General features: G+C 48.4%; 1 protein-coding gene across 2 annotated transcripts in view; it reads left to right on the top strand.

Moving 5' to 3' along the window:
• The window catches only part of HECTD4 (HECT domain E3 ubiquitin protein ligase 4), a 366009-nt gene that overhangs the window by 161260 nt on the left and 186471 nt on the right, over positions 1 to 18278 (top strand). For both annotated transcript variants that reach the window (XM_075323933.1, XM_075323925.1), the window contains exons 27-28: positions 5850 to 5954; positions 6060 to 6148. In XM_075323933.1, the coding sequence (XP_075180048.1) occupies positions 5850 to 5954; positions 6060 to 6148 (194 nt within the window). The remainder of the gene's footprint in view (positions 1 to 5849; positions 5955 to 6059; positions 6149 to 18278) is intronic.

Here is an 18278-nt window from a genome sequence, read left to right as displayed (position 1 = left end):
CAGCTACGTGGTCTAGTCTGCACACTTTCACGAAGCACTATCAAGTGCATACCTATGCTTCGGCAGACGCCAGTCTAGGTAGGCGAGTCCTTCAGGCGGCGGTTGCCCACCTGTAAGAGGGGGCCGTTTTTCGGCTCTTTCGATTGAGGTATTCTTTTACCCACCCAGGGACTGCTCTTGGACGTCCCAATTGTCTGGGTCTCCCAATGGAGCGACAAAGAAAAAGGGAATTTTGTTTACTTACCGTAAATTCCTTTTCTTCTAGCTCCTATTGGGAGACCCAGCACCCGCCCTTGTGCCCTTTGGGCTGGTTGTTCTTTTTTGTGTACACATGTTGTTCATGTTGAATTGTTCTTATGGTTCATGGTCTTCAGTTCTCCGAACATCCTTCGGATTGAATTTACCCTAGACCAATTTATAAGTTTTCTCCTTCCTGCTTTTGCACCAAAACTGAGGAGCCCGTGGTCCACGGGAGGGTGTATAGGCAGAGGGGAGGGGTTACACTTTTTAAAGTGTAATACTTTGTGTGGCCTCCAGAGGCAGAAGCTATACACCCAATTGTCTGGGTCTCCCAATAGGAGCTAGAAGAAAAGGAATTTACGGTAAGTAAACAAAATTCCCTTTTTTTCACCGCTGGTATAGCACTTTATATCGAAGTTCCCTACCCCCGTCTTATAGTCACCCTTCGGCTGCTTCACCTTTTTTTTGGCGCCACTCTGGTCCCATGGTGCCATATTGTATCCGTAACTTCTGACAGGCCGGAAGTCAGAAGTTACATCACAAGCTCTTAATAAAAGTCTATAAAGGCCAGAATGAGGCTCCAATAGAGTTGTATTGAAAAATGAACTCCAGCACGCTCCTTTAAACACTGAAGCTGCTGGCAGGTCACAAATCACAGGAGCCCGGCCGGAGCGACGGTGATAACAGACGTAAACAGTGACAGGTGACTTTAAGACTAGGAGCAGAGGACTTACATTTAAAGCACCACCCCAGCAGTAAAATAAGAAAACATGCTGAAATGGTGTTATCAAAAACATGCTGACAGATTTTTTCAAAAGTTATCTGAGAGCACCATGATGGAGGAGCGGAGAGCCTGATTCCAGCGATGTGTCACTTATTAAGCTATGTGCTGTGGTTTCAATAAAATCTCTGTTTTATCAGCAGAGGGTTATCACTGCAGGACTAGGTCTCACAGGCTAGTTAGGGTAATCTGTATAACCCAGCCCCCACCATGGATTGGCTGTTTTCAGGCAATGTACACAGGAAGCTGCCATTTTGGTGTGTGGGCATATGCATACCTCAGCATTTTGACCTCTGCTATATCTAGAGCAGAAAAAGCTGGAATTTTATCCAAACTATATCAAGCAGGCCAGTAAGTGACACATCGCTGGAATCAAGGTATTAGTCCCCTACATTATGCTGCTCTCAAATTACTTACTTTAAACTCCCAACAGATTCCCTTTCATCGTGAATGAGTTTATTTATTGAGACCACTTTGGTGACTTACAGCTAGTTAGCATACATTTTACATGAATTACCTAGTTAAATTACTGATGCATATTAATGGATAATGTCAAAGGAAATAATTTTTATTTTAACTTAAATGGTATTCAATAAAAATATGTATATACAGTGCCTACAAATAGTATTCAACCCCCTGCAGATTTAGCTGGTTTGATAAGATGCAAATAAGTTAGAGCCTGCAAACTTCAAACGAGCAGGATTTATTAACAGATACATAAATCTTACAAACCAACAAGTTATGTTGCTCAGTTAAATTTTAATACATTTTCAACATAAAAGTGTGGGTCAATTATTATTCAACCCCTAGGTTTAATATTTTGAGGAATAACCCTTGTTTGCAATTACAGCTAATAATCGTCTTTTATAAGACCTGATCAGGCCGGCACAGGTCTCTGGAGTTATCTTGGCCCACTCCTCCATGCAGATCTTCTCCAAGTTATCTAGGTTCTTTGGGTGTCTCATGTGGACTTTAATCTTGAGCTCCTTCCACAAGTTTTTAATTGGGTTAAGGTCAGGAGACTGACTAGGCCACTGCAACACCTTGATTTTTTCCCTCTTGAACCAGTCCTTGGTTTTCTTGGCTGTGTGCTTTGGGTCGTTGTCTTGTTGGAAGATGAAATGACGACCCATCTTAAGATCCTTGATGGAGGAGCGGAGGTTCTTGGCCAAAATCTCCAGGTAGGCCGTGCTATCCATCTTCCCATGGATGCGGACCAGATGGCCAGGCCCCTTGGCTGAGAAACAGCCCCACAGCATGATGCTGCCACCACCATGCTTGACTGTAGGGATGGTATTCTTGGGGTCGTATGCAGTGCCATCCAGTCTCCAAACGTTACGTGTGTGGTTGGCACCAAAGATCTCGATCTTGGTCTCATCAGACCAGAGAACCTTGAACCAGTCTGTCTCAGAGTCCTCCAAGTGATCATGAGCAAACTCTAGACGAGCCTTGACATGAAGCTTTGAAAGTAAAGGTACCTTACGGGCTCGTGTGGAACGGAGACCATTGCGGTGGAGTATGTTACTTATGGTATTGACTGAAACCAATGTCCCCACTGCCATGAGATCTTCCCGGAGCTCCTTCCTTGTTGTCCTTGGGTTAGCCTTGACTCTTCGGACAAGCCTGGCCTCGGCACGGGTGGAAACTTTCAAAGGCTGTCCAGGCCGTGGAAGGCTAACAGTAGTTCCATAAGCCTTCCACTTCCGGATGATGCTCCCAACAGTGGAGACAGGTAGGCCCAACTCCTTGGAAAGGGTTTTGTACCCCTTGCCAGCCTTGTGACCCTCCACGATCTTGTCTCTGATGGCCTTGGAATGCTCCTTTGTCTTTCCCATGTTGACCAAGTATGAGTGCTGTTCACAAGTTTGGCGAGGGTCTTAATTAGTCAGAAAAGGCTGGAAAAAGAGATAATTAATCCAAACATGTGAAGCTCATTGTTCTTTGTGCCTGAAATACTTCTTAATACTTTAGGGGAACCAAACAGAATTCTTGTGGTTTGAGGGGTTGAATAATAAATGACCCTCTGAATAAACTTTTCACAATTTAAAAAAATAAAAATAAAAAAAGAAATAACATTCTTTTTTGCTGCAGTGCATTTCACACTTCCAGGCTGATCTACAGTCCAAATGTCACAATGCCAAGTTAATTCCGAATGTGTAAACCAGCTAAATCTCCAGGGGGTTGAATACTACTTGTAGGCACTGTAAAGGTAACACAGAGTCCATCATAATAGGTGATGGTCACAGCTCCCCTACCTCCCTCCCTACACAGTGCTCTCTGCACAGTACACAGAGCATGCCCAGATAACTTTCACATAGAAATCAATAAAATGCTCCTATCTATTGTTTCCATATGGTACAAGTGGCTGAAGCACTTCACTGAATGCTGGTAAAAGCAGCTGAGCCAGAATGGCTCCACACAGTAGATATGCTAAACTAATACTAGAGATACCAGAGGTTCTGCAGTAAGAAGAGATTGCTCATGCTGATATCCATTGTGTTTTTCTAAATGCAGAGCAGCTGCTGTGGCTTGATACCATGATGTATAGGTTCTCTTCAGATCACAGCAGACATTCTCCATTCAGAAAGAGTGGACAGCATTTTGTGAGTAGCGCCTTGTCATTGTGGCACTCTTCGTATCTCCAGTATTAGATCAGAAAGACAGGGTGGACAGCAATGTGAGCAGCATTTCTCTTACCTCAGCAGGCCTGGTATATCTCGTATTAGATCATATAAGCTGAAAAATAAGGAGCGCTGATAGTGTAATACCAACAGATCAGTGAGGTAGATCAGGAAAAATACACTCACCTGAAAAGGTTGTGATAGTCACAACCACTGATAGAGCATAGGATGATGGCGTCTGCTGCAGCCCCACATGGATGTGCATACAAATCAGAGTGAAGAGGGGGTTAATGCCGCGCATCAGCCAAAATGAAGATGTAGCACGTTGATGTTATTAACGTATTCTTTTATTCCATCGGTCTACGCGTTTCGAGGATATACCTCTTCTTCAGGACCAGTGCATCAACATAGTATCTATGATGCTATGTTGATGCACTGGTCCTGAAGAAGAGGTATATCCTCGAAACACGTAGACCGATAGAATACGTTTATAACATCAACGTGCTACATCTTCATTTTGGCTGATGCACGGCATTAACCCCCTCTTCACTCTGATTCGTATTAGATCAGAAAGACAAGGTGGACATTAGTGTGAGCAGCCTCTCCTTACCTCAACCCCATGGTATCTTCAGTTTTAGGTCAGAAAGACTGGGTATACAGCACTTTGAGCGACCACTTCCTACTTCAGCACCCATTGTATCTCCAGCATTAGATCAAGACTGGGTAAAAGAGCAGGTTGATCAGTATCTTATCTCAGCACCCTGATTTCTCAAGTATTAGATCAGATAGATATGATGGACAGCAGTGTGAACAGCCCCGTCTTACCTCTGCATGCCTGGCATCTCCAATATTAGATCAGGACACAGTGGACAGCAATGTGAGCAGCCTCTTCTTACCTCAGCACCCATGATATCTTCAGTATAAGATCAAAATATCCACTGGAAGCAAAGGAGTAAGTGGGGTGTCCTACTGAACATGCTCACAGGCACCAGAATCATTGACTAGAATGTCAAGGACGTTTTTGTTAAAGCACCATTCCAGTGTTTGTTTGGGGTTTTTCTTAGCGCAGGAGTGGTACTTTAAATCTAAGTCCCCTACCCTTGTCTTATATTCACCCACCGGTATTTTCTTCCTTTTTCGGTTTCACTCCAGTCACACTGCTCCATCTTTTGCCCATAACTTCTGACTGGCTTTAAGTCAGAAGTTACGTCACAAGGGCTCAATACAAGTCTACGAGAGCCAGAACTAAGCTCTCATAGACTTGCATTGAGTTGTAACCTCCAGCACGCTCTGTGAAACATTGAAGCTGCCTGCAGGTCGCAAAGTGCCTTAGACCGACCGGAGCAATACTCAAAACAGATGAAGACCCCGGAAGATGAATACAAGAGAGGGGCACAGGACTTGGGCTATGTGCGCACAGTGCGTTTATGCTCGTTTTTCAGGTGCATTTTTGGACTCAAAACTGCATGACTTTGCTTCCCCAGCAAAGCCTATGAGTTTTCATTTTTGCTGTCTGCACACAGCGTTTTGTTTTTGTTTTTTTGCTGTTTTTGAGCTGAGAAAAAAAAATAATCTTGTCATTTCTTTTCTGCGTTTTACTGCGTTTTCAACCCATGCAATGCATTGGAAAAACGCAGCAAAACGCAGAGATCAAAAACGCAACGAAACGCGGCAAAAATGCATGCGTTTTTGCCGCAGGTGCGTTTTTGTGCGGTTTTTGCAGCAAAAAACACACAAAAGCACAGCGTCAAAAAAACGCAGCGTGCGCACATAGCCTTAGATTTAAAGCACCACTACAGCGGTAAAATAACAAAACTGCTGACATGGTGCTTTAATGTAACAAGGCAGCGGTAATTTTAATTCTATAGTTGTTTTTTGCACCCGTGGAAACCAGTTCAAGTCAGTTTTATGGCTTTCATCTTTGGTTAACCTTGTTTAGATAAAATACTGATATGGATGAAGATTGTATCCTTTTATAGAGGCTGGCCACGATTATTATCAGCATTAATATTATGCTTCTCATTGATATCACATTAATGTATCTGTAATTGTTTGGATTTTGTATTGATCTGCTCCATTATATCGCTTTATTACTCTGGTTCGGTACAATGCATTCATCTACATTATTGTGCTGTTTAGAAATCCTTCATGATTCCTCAGTTCCTTTTTATCTTGTAATCCTTACAATAAATAACATTTTTTGACAGAGTGTCGCTGAACTAGAACAGAAATGGCACAGTGAGGTAGAGGACGCGTCTAATGGAAAACTGGAGAACAATGCCCCGTTCTTTTATGACTATCATTTTAATGAGGTAAAAGAAACCTCTCCTTATCCTTTTTTTTTTTTTTTTTTTTTTTTTTATATACCAAGCCAGAACTGGCAGTATTTGATTCCTATTATTATGCTATTTCCTTAGAGCAAAGTGAAAGAATTAGAGCTATTGTGCTCAATGAAAGAAATCCTTTTTGATGGAAGTGATCCTGAGAATATGGTTTTCTCACTCAGGTAGGTCAATTAAGCTTTTCTGGAAACTTCAATGACTGGTAATTGTGTGCTAGATTTGCTATAATAGTTCCTATGAAGATCAATATTGTATTATCTGTATTTACTGTATTACTGCTCCTTTATAGGGGGTTTATATAGAAATGCATTATACTTGTATAGTAACAATATTCCATAGTGTTTAAGGTAAACACAAGTCCTTCAAGTTCAGCCTATAGCCTAACATGTTGATCCAGAAGAAGGCAAAAACCCCATGCGTCAGATGCTAATTGCCCCATATTAGGGTAAATATCCTTCCCAACTCCACATACGGCAATCAGACTAGTTTCCAGGATCAACATCTCATCACAAACTCTAGTGCACGTAAACAGTAATATTATATTTTTCAAGACAGGCGTCCATGTCCTCCTTGAATTTTCATAGTGAATCGGCCATTACAACATCATGTGTTAGTGTTCTATAGTCTCACTGCTCTTACAGTAAAGAATCTGCATCTGTGATTAATCAAAACTTCTTTCCTCTAAATGTAAAGGATGTCCTCTTGTCATGTTTGCATGCCTGGGTGTGAAAAGATCATTATGGAGAGCTCTGTACTGTCGCTTTTATAGATCTGTACATTGTAATAAGATCGTCCCTCAGCTTTCATTTTTTCGAAACTGAGTAACCCTAAGTTTAATAACCTGCCTTGTGATTGCTGTCCACTCATTCCTTTAATAACCTTGGTTGCTCTTCTCTGCACCTACTCTAGTTCAGCTATGTCCTTCTTATACACTGGAGACCAGAATTTTAGCCATTATTCTAAGGGTGGCTGCACTCGTGACTTGCATAAAGGCAAAACAATATTCTTCTGATCTATGCCTCATTTAATGAATCCCACTATTTTATTTTCCTTGGCAGAAGCTGCCTGACACTGGTCACCAAAGTTTATTTTGCCATATACCCAAGTGTTTTTCAGGAACAGTTTTACCATTTAGCACATAATTATGCATTTAATTTTCTCTTCTCACATGCATGACCTTACTTTTATCCACATTAAATTTCAATCGTCATTTTTCAGCTCAAGCCTCCAACCTAAATAAATCCCTCAGTAGCAATAAAAAAATCTCCTCTGTATTGATTACGTTGCAGAGTTTAGCATCATCTGCAAATCTTTAAATTATACTCTGAATGCCCCCCTACAAGTTAATAAATGTTAAAAAGAAGAGGGCCCAGTACTGACAACTATGGTACACCAGTGTTAATTGTGACACAGAGTGTGTTCCATTAATAACCACCTAATTTTTCCTAACTCTGAATCAGTTGATAACCCAATGAAACTCATGTTCTGTAGTCCCATTACCCTCAATTTATGTACTAACCGTTTGATTTAGCATTGTATCAAACGTGTATGAAATGTCCAAGTAGACATCCACTGCATTTCCCTGGTCCAGTCTGGAACTTACCTCCTCATAGAAGCGGATCAGATTAGTTTGAAAAGACCGATCCCTTATAAATCCATATTGATGTTGAGTAATGAGGTTACTCTTATGGAGATACTCCTGGGGGGCATCTTTTAGAAAACCCTTAAGGATATTACCCATAGTAGCAGTTAAACTTACAGGTCTATATTTTCCTGGCTCAGATTATGTCCCCATATTGAATATTTGCACTAAATTTGCTATCGGCTACTCCGATGGCACATATAAAAGTACAAGACACCACTATACTGTACAAGAATGGTTTCTTGTATATGAAGCAATGAAGAACTTGGCACTAGAGTGTTATTATAGAATCCTTGAATATTAGAGAGAAACGTCTGTCTATCACAGTACTTAAAGAGGTATTCCCATCTCCAAGATGCTATCCCAATGTGTAGTAGGTGTAATAATAATATTCGCAAATAACATTGAGTAGAAATGTAGTATAGTTTTCCTGATATAGGTATGTGTCTTTAAAGGGAACCTCTCAGGAACTGTATGCCCCAAGAACCAAGAGTGGTCCTAGCTTATAGTAGCACAGATGAGGGATCTTTAGAAAAAGTATTTCAAAAGATACCTTAGGATATGGTAATGAAGTCAGGAACTAGTTGCAAGGGTGTAAGTTCCTTTGGCTAGTCGGCACCCTTAGCATGTTAGCACGCCGCTGTATTCGTGCTATCCTGCTAATGAATGTGCAGCATCATCGGCATGGTCACTCTCACCTCTGCTGCTACTACTGGTTTTTGGTTCAGTGCGCATGATCAGAACGTCCTCGGACTTCCGGTCATGCGCACTACACCATTTTGAAGCTGGAACATTTACACCCGGCTTCATAATATGCATGACAGGACGTCCGGGACTTCTGATCATGCACACTGAGCCAACATCCAGCATCGGGCACGGTGGTAGCAGAGAGCGGTTAGATCGACCATGCCTCTGACGCTGCACCTTCATTAACATGTTAGCATGCCCACAGGGGTGTGCTTACATGCTAAGGGGGCCGACTAGCCAAGGGAACTAATGCCCTTGCGACTATCCCTGGCCTTATTAGGATATCCTAAAGGATGTTTAGAAATACTTTTTCTAAATATCACTTTATCTGTGCTACTATAGGCTGGGACTGCTAGGCAGGAATTAGCAATATGCTCCTAAAACTGCTCTTGGTTCTGGGTGCATACAGGACCTAACAGGTTCCCTTTTAACTCATGTGCAGGGCATTGCGCTTAGATATCTATGGTAATGACCACAAACTACTAACTGTGCCTATATGAATGGACGTAACCATGGCTGCCTAAAGCTAAGCTGCAATGCCCTGCACATGAAGTAAGAGACATGGCTATATCAGGAGAACTACACTACATTTCTGATTGGAGGTTGTGAGGTAAATCCGGAGATATGACGATAAATCATGATATTCAAGTATGTCAGGAAGCCCTCTCCTGGTGTCACCCCCCCCCCCCCTTTCCTTCACACAACTGGTTTAGCAACAAATCCCATGGCCATCTCCTGTGATATGGAGATGAGGTGGTGTGGGAACAATGGACACAGGATGACTCCCTGCCGTCACCCTGTAACAAGAGTTGTATCTCATTAGCAAGGCTATGGAACTAGCTAGACAGAACGACTCCAGTAAAAAATGGTTCATATCTCGCAAGCCGTATTTCCGATAAATACGGCAACCATAAAAATGGTGTTTTCGCATGCGGACGATGCTGGCACACCTTTTTTATGGGAGCGGGAGCTTGGGAAATACCCCGGGCGTGATATCAGCCAATGGGGAACTAATAGACAAGTCATGAGTCCTCTCGTTCTGTAGCTAAATTCATAACTATCACAATGAGAGCATTGGCGTCCGCCTACGACGCTCCCAGGCAAAGTTATGGCCATATTCCATGTTGTGGATTTTGTCCATAACTCCAGCCAGGGGTGGAGCAGTGCTCCCTCTGAGGTCACGAAGGTAGGAGGGGACCTGGATTTGCCCAGGTTGATAACCCTACTTCGGCCATTTTCCAGGGTTCTTTCGCTGGGGGTCACGTGCAGGAAACATCTGTGGGAGTTCCTAGAAACCTGGTCTACAGCGCCCCCCTGTGGCCAGACGCACAAGGTAACTGATTGAATTGCATACCTGTTTGTAAACCATGCTTTATCTGTAACTGTACTCTGACATAACTGTATATTCTGTAGATTCCCTATTGTATATATTGTAGTTTCTAGTGTGCTTTAGGCTGATTAAATTATATAATTAATCTTGGGCTGTTCTGTTATCTCGATCTTGAATCCCACGTCTGTGTGTTCGGCTAATAGTTACCGTGAAGCGGTTGGTGGCAGCGAGTTGTGCCAAGGATTATTGTGGGGAGGCCAGTGAGATTCGGGAAGATTTTATATATTCCGCCCGCGGAGGTCGGGGGAATATATACCTTACTCTCACCGGGGACCCTTCAATAATCGGCATAAGTAGTATAGCGGCCTCCTTTCTTATTGTCGGGCAATTCCATAATTGGCCTGACTATAAGAGGGGCGCTAGAGAGCGCGTCACGTGCTCTGTCTGTCGGTCGGGAGGTATAAAGGAGGGGTGACTCCTGCTTGTTACCCCCCGATCGTGACGTACTGGTAGCCAGCGCGGGGGATTTCCGAGTGACCCCCCCGGTGGTTTGTGACATATTGGTGGCATAGCGGTGGGATCGAGATAATAGTGTGTGTGAGTGTGAGACCCATACTCCCAGACACTAAAGACTGCCTGCAGCAGCTGTGGCTGCTGGGGTCTTCAGACTAGCTCAACACTAGAGTGTCAGAGTGCAGATACTGTAAGGTGTGTGGAGGCATCAGGTGTCAGTTCTGTGTCAGTGACCAAAAGTCTGCAAGAATGGCTGATGGCACCAGGAGCAGAGCTATGCAACTGGCCAATGCTAAGGCAGGAGCCGAAGAGAGGGAGGACGGTGCTGTGGACAGCAATGAGGAGGTTGCCCACGAGTCCTCCAGGAGCTCGACGCCAGAAAACCGTTCTGCCGAGGACATTGCACAACCTGGCAATTATGGACAAGATGAGGAGCAGCTCACCCAAGGTTCCTCAACGAGCCAGATGCCAGCCCTCCGCTCTGAAAGGGACAGTGAATCGCCTAGCTCTGCAGCGTGCCGCAGATCACCACGTGCCATTCCACCGAGCCTGGGAGGCTCGGATAGCCTTCTTCAAATGGCTATGGCCCTTCTCCAGGCTGGAGACCAGAAGGGCTACAAGGAACTCCTGGCAGAGCGCAGGGCAGAGCGGCAGGCAGCGCGTGACGCTGAGGCTGCGGAGCGGCACGCAGAGCGTGAGGCTGCGGAGCGAGAGCGGCAGGCAGCGCGTGAAGAGCGAGAGCGAGAGCGACAGGCAGACCGTGACTACCAGCTGCAGCTAGCTCAGCTCCGGCCCTCATCAGCCACACGTGACCTTCGAGACACCAAACTTCCAAAGGTCCGTGTTGAGGACTTCCCAGTGCTGGAGAAGGATGGAGACTTGGACTCTTTCTTGACTGCTTTTGAACGGACTTGCCTGCAGCACCATCTGGACAAGGACCAGTGGGCCAAATACCTGACCCCCCGTTTAAGGGGTAAGGCCCTGGATATCCTTGGGGACTTGCCTGCTGAGGCAGATCAGGGCTACGACACCATCAAGCGGGCCCTGATCCAACAGTACAACCTCACTCCGGAGTCCTACCGCAAGAAGTTCCGGACCCTGCAGAAGGGACCAAAGGACTCCTGGGCTGACCACCGGCGGGCACTTGCCCGAGCTGCCGACCACTGGACCCAAGGCCTGCAGCTTTCCACCGGACCAGAGATCCTGGACTTGGTCATCACGGAGCAACTCTTGTGGAACTGCCCTGAGGATCTCCGCCAGTTCATCCGAGACCAGAAGCCAAAGGGGTCCACGGCTACAGCTGCCCTGGCCGATGACTACACCAACAATCGTGCTCCTGAGGCCAGGAGAGCAGCCACCAGCAGCACCTGGAGAGGGGGTAAGATGAACTCTGCGACTGCCCCACCTGCCCCTAGACTGCAGGGGGTGTCCCCCTCAACTCCCCTCTCCCGGCCCGTGGCAGAGCCAAGACGGTGCCACCAGTGCAACCTACCTGGACACTTCAAGGCCATGTGCCCTCAGCGTCCCAAGGCCCCGGCTCCGTCCCCGTCCCAAGGGCCGCCCAAGGTGTATTGTGTGGGTGGGGGTGGTGGTAGGTCCCTGGACAGCTTCCAACCTGTCACCGTCGGCCGGTCTGTGACCATAGGACTGCGAGACAGCGCCTCGGAGGTGACTCTGGTGCGGCCTGAGATGGTGTCCCCCCAAGACTTGATCCCTGGAAAAACCCTCGCTGTCTCCGGGATTGGAGGCACTGACCCGGCGCTGCCTGTTGCTGACATTTATGTGGACTGGGGCGCAGGGCGGGGGGTGAGGGAGGTGGGGGTAACTGATCGGATCCCTGCAAACGTGCTACTTGGGACAGATTTGGGGCAGATAACCTCCCAGTTTGGGCCCCAACCAAGGGCTGAACCTTCAGCCAGTACTGACATGCCTCCGGACAATGTTAATGTGTTATCTATGAATGATGTAAGGGAGGAGGGAGTGAACTCTGATATTTCTGCTTGCATAGACACCATAGACACACACTCAGCTGCAGCTGTGACAGGGGAGGGGGTCAGAGAAAGGTGTGACAATGCCTCTACAAGTAATCAGCCTGTGAGCTGGGATCTGTTGCCCTCTGAAGGGATAAGCAGAGAGCAGGGTGCTGCGGGGGGAGGACCAGTGTGTGGGGTGGGGGCTACCACAGCAAATGTGGGGTCCCCAGAGATTTCACAGCGGGGTTCTGTTGCTGCAGGAGGGGAACAGGCAGGTGAGATTGGGGCCGGTCCAGGAGCGGAAGTGCTCCCAGGTAAGATCTCGGTGCATGGTTCCCCCACAACCGGGGTGTCAGGAAGCCAGGTAAGCCTGCCTGAACCGGCGACTTGGTCAGGAACGGAGGAGGAGCAGGCACGACCCACGGTCGCAGCGGCTGTGGCCGCTGTCACCCGCAGTGGGAGTGCTGGAAGCCAAGGGGCCTCCCGGAGGTCCGATAGCTCTTCCCCTTCTGACCAAGTGGCAGCCGAGTCAGGTGGAGGCCAGGACACAGGTCCCGGGGTACTGACTGAAGATGTGACAGTCTCGTCGATTCTGGCCACATCTAGTCAGGGGTTTCAGGCAGCGTTAGAAGCTGACGACAGCCTGAAAGCTCTTAAGGAGCAGGCGGCACAGCCTCCCTCGGACTCGGACCCGGAGCGAGTGGTCTGGGACCAAGGACGGCTGTACCGGGCCACGGTCCAGCAGGGTTCACCGGAGGCGTGGCCCAGGGACCGACAGTTAGTGGTACCCTATCCGTTCCGGACGGAGTTGTTGCGGATCGCACATGAGATTCCGATGGCCGGACACCTAGGGATCGCTAAGACCAAGGCCAGGTTAAACCAGCATTTCTACTGGCCAAAAATGGGGGCCGATGTGGCTGCCTACTGCCGTTCGTGTGAAACCTGTCAGAGAGTGGGGAAGGCGGGGCCACACCCCAAAGCCCCACTAGTATCTCTGCCAATCATCGATGAGCCTTTCAGGAGGGTGGCTGTGGATCTGGTCGGCCCGCTGGCCATCCCCAGCAGCTCCGGGAAACGCTTCCTACTGACGGTAGTGGACTATGCCACCCGGTACCCAGAAGCAGTGGCCTTGTCGTCCATTCGGGCTGACAAGGTGGCCACCGCATTGCTGGAGATTTTCTCCCGAGTGGGTTTTCCCCAGGAAATGCTCACTGACCGGGGGACCCAATTCATGTCCCAGCTGATGGAGGCCCTCTGTAAGCAAGTCCAGGTGCGACATCTGGTGGCCAGCCCGTACCATCCACAGACTAATGGCCTGTGCGAGCGGTTCAATGGCACCTTAAAGCAGATGCTTAAGATGTTGGTCGACTCCCATGGGCGTGACTGGGAGCGGTATCTCCCACACCTGTTATTTGCTTACCGGGAGGTTCCACAGGCCTCAACAGGATTCTCACCGTTTGAGCTCCTGTACGGGCGACGTGTGCGGGGCCCCCTGGCTCTGGTGAAAGAGGCTTGGGAAGGGGATTTGGCCACCCCTGGAGTGTCGGTTATCGAGTATGTCATGCGCTTCCGGGACAAAATGCAGGCCTTGACGCAACTGGTACACGACAATATGGCTCAAGCCCAGGCCGATCAGAAGCGTTGGTACGACCAGAACGCTTGTGAGAGGACCTACCAAGTGGGTCAAAAGGTGTGGGTACTGGTCCCCGTACCACAGGACAAGCTTCAGGCAGCCTGGGAAGGCCCATACCTCGTGTACCAGCAGCTCAACCCTGTAACGTACCTGGTCACCCTGGACCCTGCCCGTGGAAGGCGGAAGCCCTTCCATGTGAACATGATGAAGGCACATCATGAGCGGGAGGCATGTGCGCTCCCCGTGTGCAACCTGCCCGAGGAGGGAGAAGCGGAAACCCTCTTGGATATGCTAGCCCAGGTTAGGGCAGGCGGATCCATTGAGGATGTGGAGGTTGGCCACCAGCTCTTGGAGGACCAACGGTCCCAGCTGTGGGCCACCCTACACCCCTTCCGGGGGTTGTTTACCAACCAGCCCGGAAGGACTGACTTGGCTGTCCATCACGTGGACACTGGGGATCATCCCCCGATCCGGCGTTCAGCATATCGGGTCTCCCTGGAGGTGCAGCAACACATGCGCCAGGAGATTGACGAGATGCTGAAGCTGGGGGTGATCCAGGCATCCAACAGCGCTTGGGCCTCGCCTGTAGTCCTCGTCCCTAAGAAGGACCGAACCACTCGGTTCTGCGTGGACTACAGGGGGCTCAATGCGGTCACGGTCGCCGATGCGTACCCAATGCCACGCATCGATGACCTGCTCGATCAGTTGGCCGGGGCTCAGTACCTGACCATCATGGATCTGAGCCGGGGATATTGGCAGATCCCCCTGACTCGCAAGGCCAGGGAACGCTCTGCCTTTATTACCCCATTTGGACTGTACGAGTCCACGGTGATGCCATTCGGGATGAGGAATGCCCCTGCCACTTTCCAGCGGATGGTCAACACCCTGCTCAAGGGACTTGAAGGGTACGCGGCCGCGTACCTGGATGACATTGCCGTCTTCAGTCCCACCTGGGAGGACCACCTAGAGCATCTAGCACAGGTGCTCAGGCGGATCCACCGGGCAGGTTTGACCATCAAGCCGGGAAAGTGTCAGCTGGCCATGAGCGAGGTCCAGTACCTCGGTCACCGGGTAGGCGGGGGAACACTGAAGCCCGAGCCTGAGAAAGTGGAGGCCATCGCATCCTGGCCCACCCCCAGGACCAAGAAGCAGGTGATGTCCTTCTTGGGGACCGCTGGGTACTATAGGAGGTTTGTTCCATGCTATAGTAGCCTGGCAAAGCCCTTGACGGACCTCACCAAGAAGAAGCTGCCCTCTGCAGTCGATTGGACAATGGACTGCGAGACAGCCTTCCGGGCCCTAAAGGACGCCCTGTCCAGCCCGCCCGTGCTACAGGCAGCCGACTTCACGCGGCCGTTTGTAGTACAGACCGACGCCAGTGACTTCGGCCTCGGTGCGGTGCTCAGCCAGGTGGACTCTGCGAGCCAAGAGCACCCAGTCTTGTACCTGAGCAGGAAGCTGTTACCAAGGGAAGTTGCCTATTCCACGATGGAGAAGGAGTGCCTGGCCATAGTGTGGGCCCTGCAGCGTCTGCAACCCTATCTATACGGGCGCCACTTCATCGTGGAGACGGACCACAATCCCCTCAGCTGGTTGCACACCGTCTCTGGGACGAATGGGCGATTGTTGCGATGGAGCCTTGCGCTCCAGCAATACAACTTCACCATTCGCCACAAAAGGGGCCGTGACCACGGTAACGCAGACGGGCTGTCCCGACAAGGAGAGGTCGCGGACGGGCGCACGGGGGAACACCGGAGTGTGCTGCCCCCTAGCGCCCTCAAAAGGGGGGAGGTGTGAGGTAAATCCGGAGATATGACGATAAATCATGATATTCAAGTATGTCAGGAAGCCCTCTCCTGGTGTCACCCCCCCCCCCTTTCCTTCACACAACTGGTTTAGCAACAAATCCCATGGCCATCTCCTGTGATATGGAGATGAGGTGGTGTGGGAACAATGGACACAGGATGACTCCCTGCCGTCACCCTGTAACAAGAGTTGTATCTCATTAGCAAGGCTATGGAACTAGCTAGACAGAACGACTCCAGTAAAAAATGGTTCATATCTCGCAAGCCGTATTTCCGATAAATACGGCAACCATAAAAATGGTGTTTTCGCATGCGGACGATGCTGGCACACCTTTTTTATGGGAGCGGGAGCTTGGGAAATACCCCGGGCGTGATATCAGCCAATGGGGAACTAATAGACAAGTCATGAGTCCTCTCGTTCTGTAGCTAAATTCATAACTATCACAATGAGAGCATTGGCGTCCGCCTACGACGCTCCCAGGCAAAGTTATGGCCATATTCCATGTTGTGGATTTTGTCCATAACTCCAGCCAGGGGTGGAGCAGTGCTCCCTCTGAGGTCACGAAGGTAGGAGGGGACCTGGATTTGCCCAGGTTGATAACCCTACTTCGGCCATTTTCCAGGGTTCTTTCGCTGGGGGTCACGTGCAGGAAACATCTGTGGGAGTTCCTAGAAACCTGGTCTACAGCGCCCCCCTGTGGCCAGACGCACAAGGTAACTGATTGAATTGCATACCTGTTTGTAAACCATGCTTTATCTGTAACTGTACTCTGACATAACTGTATATTCTGTAGATTCCCTATTGTATATATTGTAGTTTCTAGTGTGCTTTAGGCTGATTAAATTATATAATTAATCTTGGGCTGTTCTGTTATCTCGATCTTGAATCCCACGTCTGTGTGTTCGGCTAATAGTTACCGTGAAGCGGTTGGTGGCAGCGAGTTGTGCCAAGGATTATTGTGGGGAGGCCAGTGAGATTCGGGAAGATTTTATATATTCCGCCCGCGGAGGTCGGGGGAATATATACCTTACTCTCACCGGGGACCCTTCAATAATCGGCATAAGTAGTATAGCGGCCTCCTTTCTTATTGTCGGGCAATTCCATAATTGGCCTGACTATAAGAGGGGCGCTAGAGAGCGCGTCACGTGCTCTGTCTGTCGGTCGGGAGGTATAAAGGAGGGGTGACTCCTGCTTGTTACCCCCCGATCGTGACGTACTGGTAGCCAGCGCGGGGGATTTCTGAGTGACCCCCCCGGTGGTTTGTGACAGAGGTATTTGCTAATATTATCGTTATACCTACTACGTATTGAGAGAGGATATTGGAGATGTGAATACCCCATTTATTTCTGCAATACTTCGAGGTGTATGCCATCTGGCCTGGTGATTTGTCTACGTTGGTGGTTTTGAAGCAACAGCATGCTTCCTCTTGGGTCAAACAGGTGACATTTAATGGAGAATTTCTGGTATATAGAGGTGTTTAGTATATTGGCCTTTCCCTTATCCTCTTACACCATTTCTCCCCGATTATTTATGTAGGGTCAACACTATCAGCTTTTCGTTTTTTATGGTTTATGTTGATAAGGCATATTTTTGGACAATTATTACTTTATTTGGTAGTGAATTTCTCGGTCTCAATCTTTGCTGCCCTGATTGTGTTTTTTTCCACAATTTATTTTTTCTCTCTTGTTATATAATGTCTCCTCACTACACTTTTGCTTTAATTTCCTAAACATTTATTTGGTCATTTATTGCACCCCTTACACCTCTTTACCCTTAGTGGTTTCCTTTTATTTCTAGCTTGTTTATTCCCATGGGGTATATATTGTGCACAGGTCCCACTGGCTTTGTGTCTGTTATTTTCTATGACATTGGCCCAGTTTATGGCACCAACAACATCTTAGCTGTTGGAAATTCACCTATCTGAAGATTAGTGTCCTTGTAGCCCTTCTACTGTACATTGTATTAAAGGATACTTGAAAAGTTATTATTTTGTGATCACTATTACCTAAGTAATCTCCAGAATATCCACATTTGATGTTCTGACTAACCTATCGAGTAAGGTCTGGATGTGCCCCCCCAACCCCCATTGTTAGTTTCTCCATCAGCTGTGAAAGATCATTTCTTTCATTGTTGCTAAAAATCTGTTTCCTTAGCTCAGGGGTGGGGAACCTCCGGCCCGCGGGCCGCATGCGGCCCGCCATGACCTTTTATGTGGCCCCCGGGCAGATTCCCGGGGGAGGCAGTGCTGGTGCTGTCACCGCAGTTTGCTGCCGCCGGCCCTTTAAATCCACACATTGCTGTTTGTGCTGCAATGTGTTCTCCCGTCGGCCAGTGCCAATTGTGGGCGGGTCTACAGCAGCCTCAGCTTCCAGCCTTGTGTGTCCGCCCCCTGCCCTCCGGAGATCAGTGCCTGCCTTCTCCTTCTGATGCAGTGTGTCCGGCTCCTGCACTCCGGTGATGTGAGTGCAATGCTGCTGTGAGTCCAGCGCCGACCCTCTGCTGCTATGTGCCCTGCCCAATGCTTTGTGCCTCCTCACACCAGTTCTGTAAACCCTCACCCCCAGAGTTGCATGAAACTCTCAGCGCAGTGTGGCCCCCAATGTCGTGTGTGCACCCCTCCCCCAGTCCTGTGTGCACCCCCCCAGTCCTG

Source organism: Anomaloglossus baeobatrachus, chromosome 1, assembly GCF_048569485.1.
Source record: "Anomaloglossus baeobatrachus isolate aAnoBae1 chromosome 1, aAnoBae1.hap1, whole genome shotgun sequence".
Lineage (NCBI taxonomy): Eukaryota > Metazoa > Chordata > Amphibia > Anura > Aromobatidae > Anomaloglossus > Anomaloglossus baeobatrachus.
This window is presented reverse-complemented; position numbering and strand designations above follow the sequence as displayed.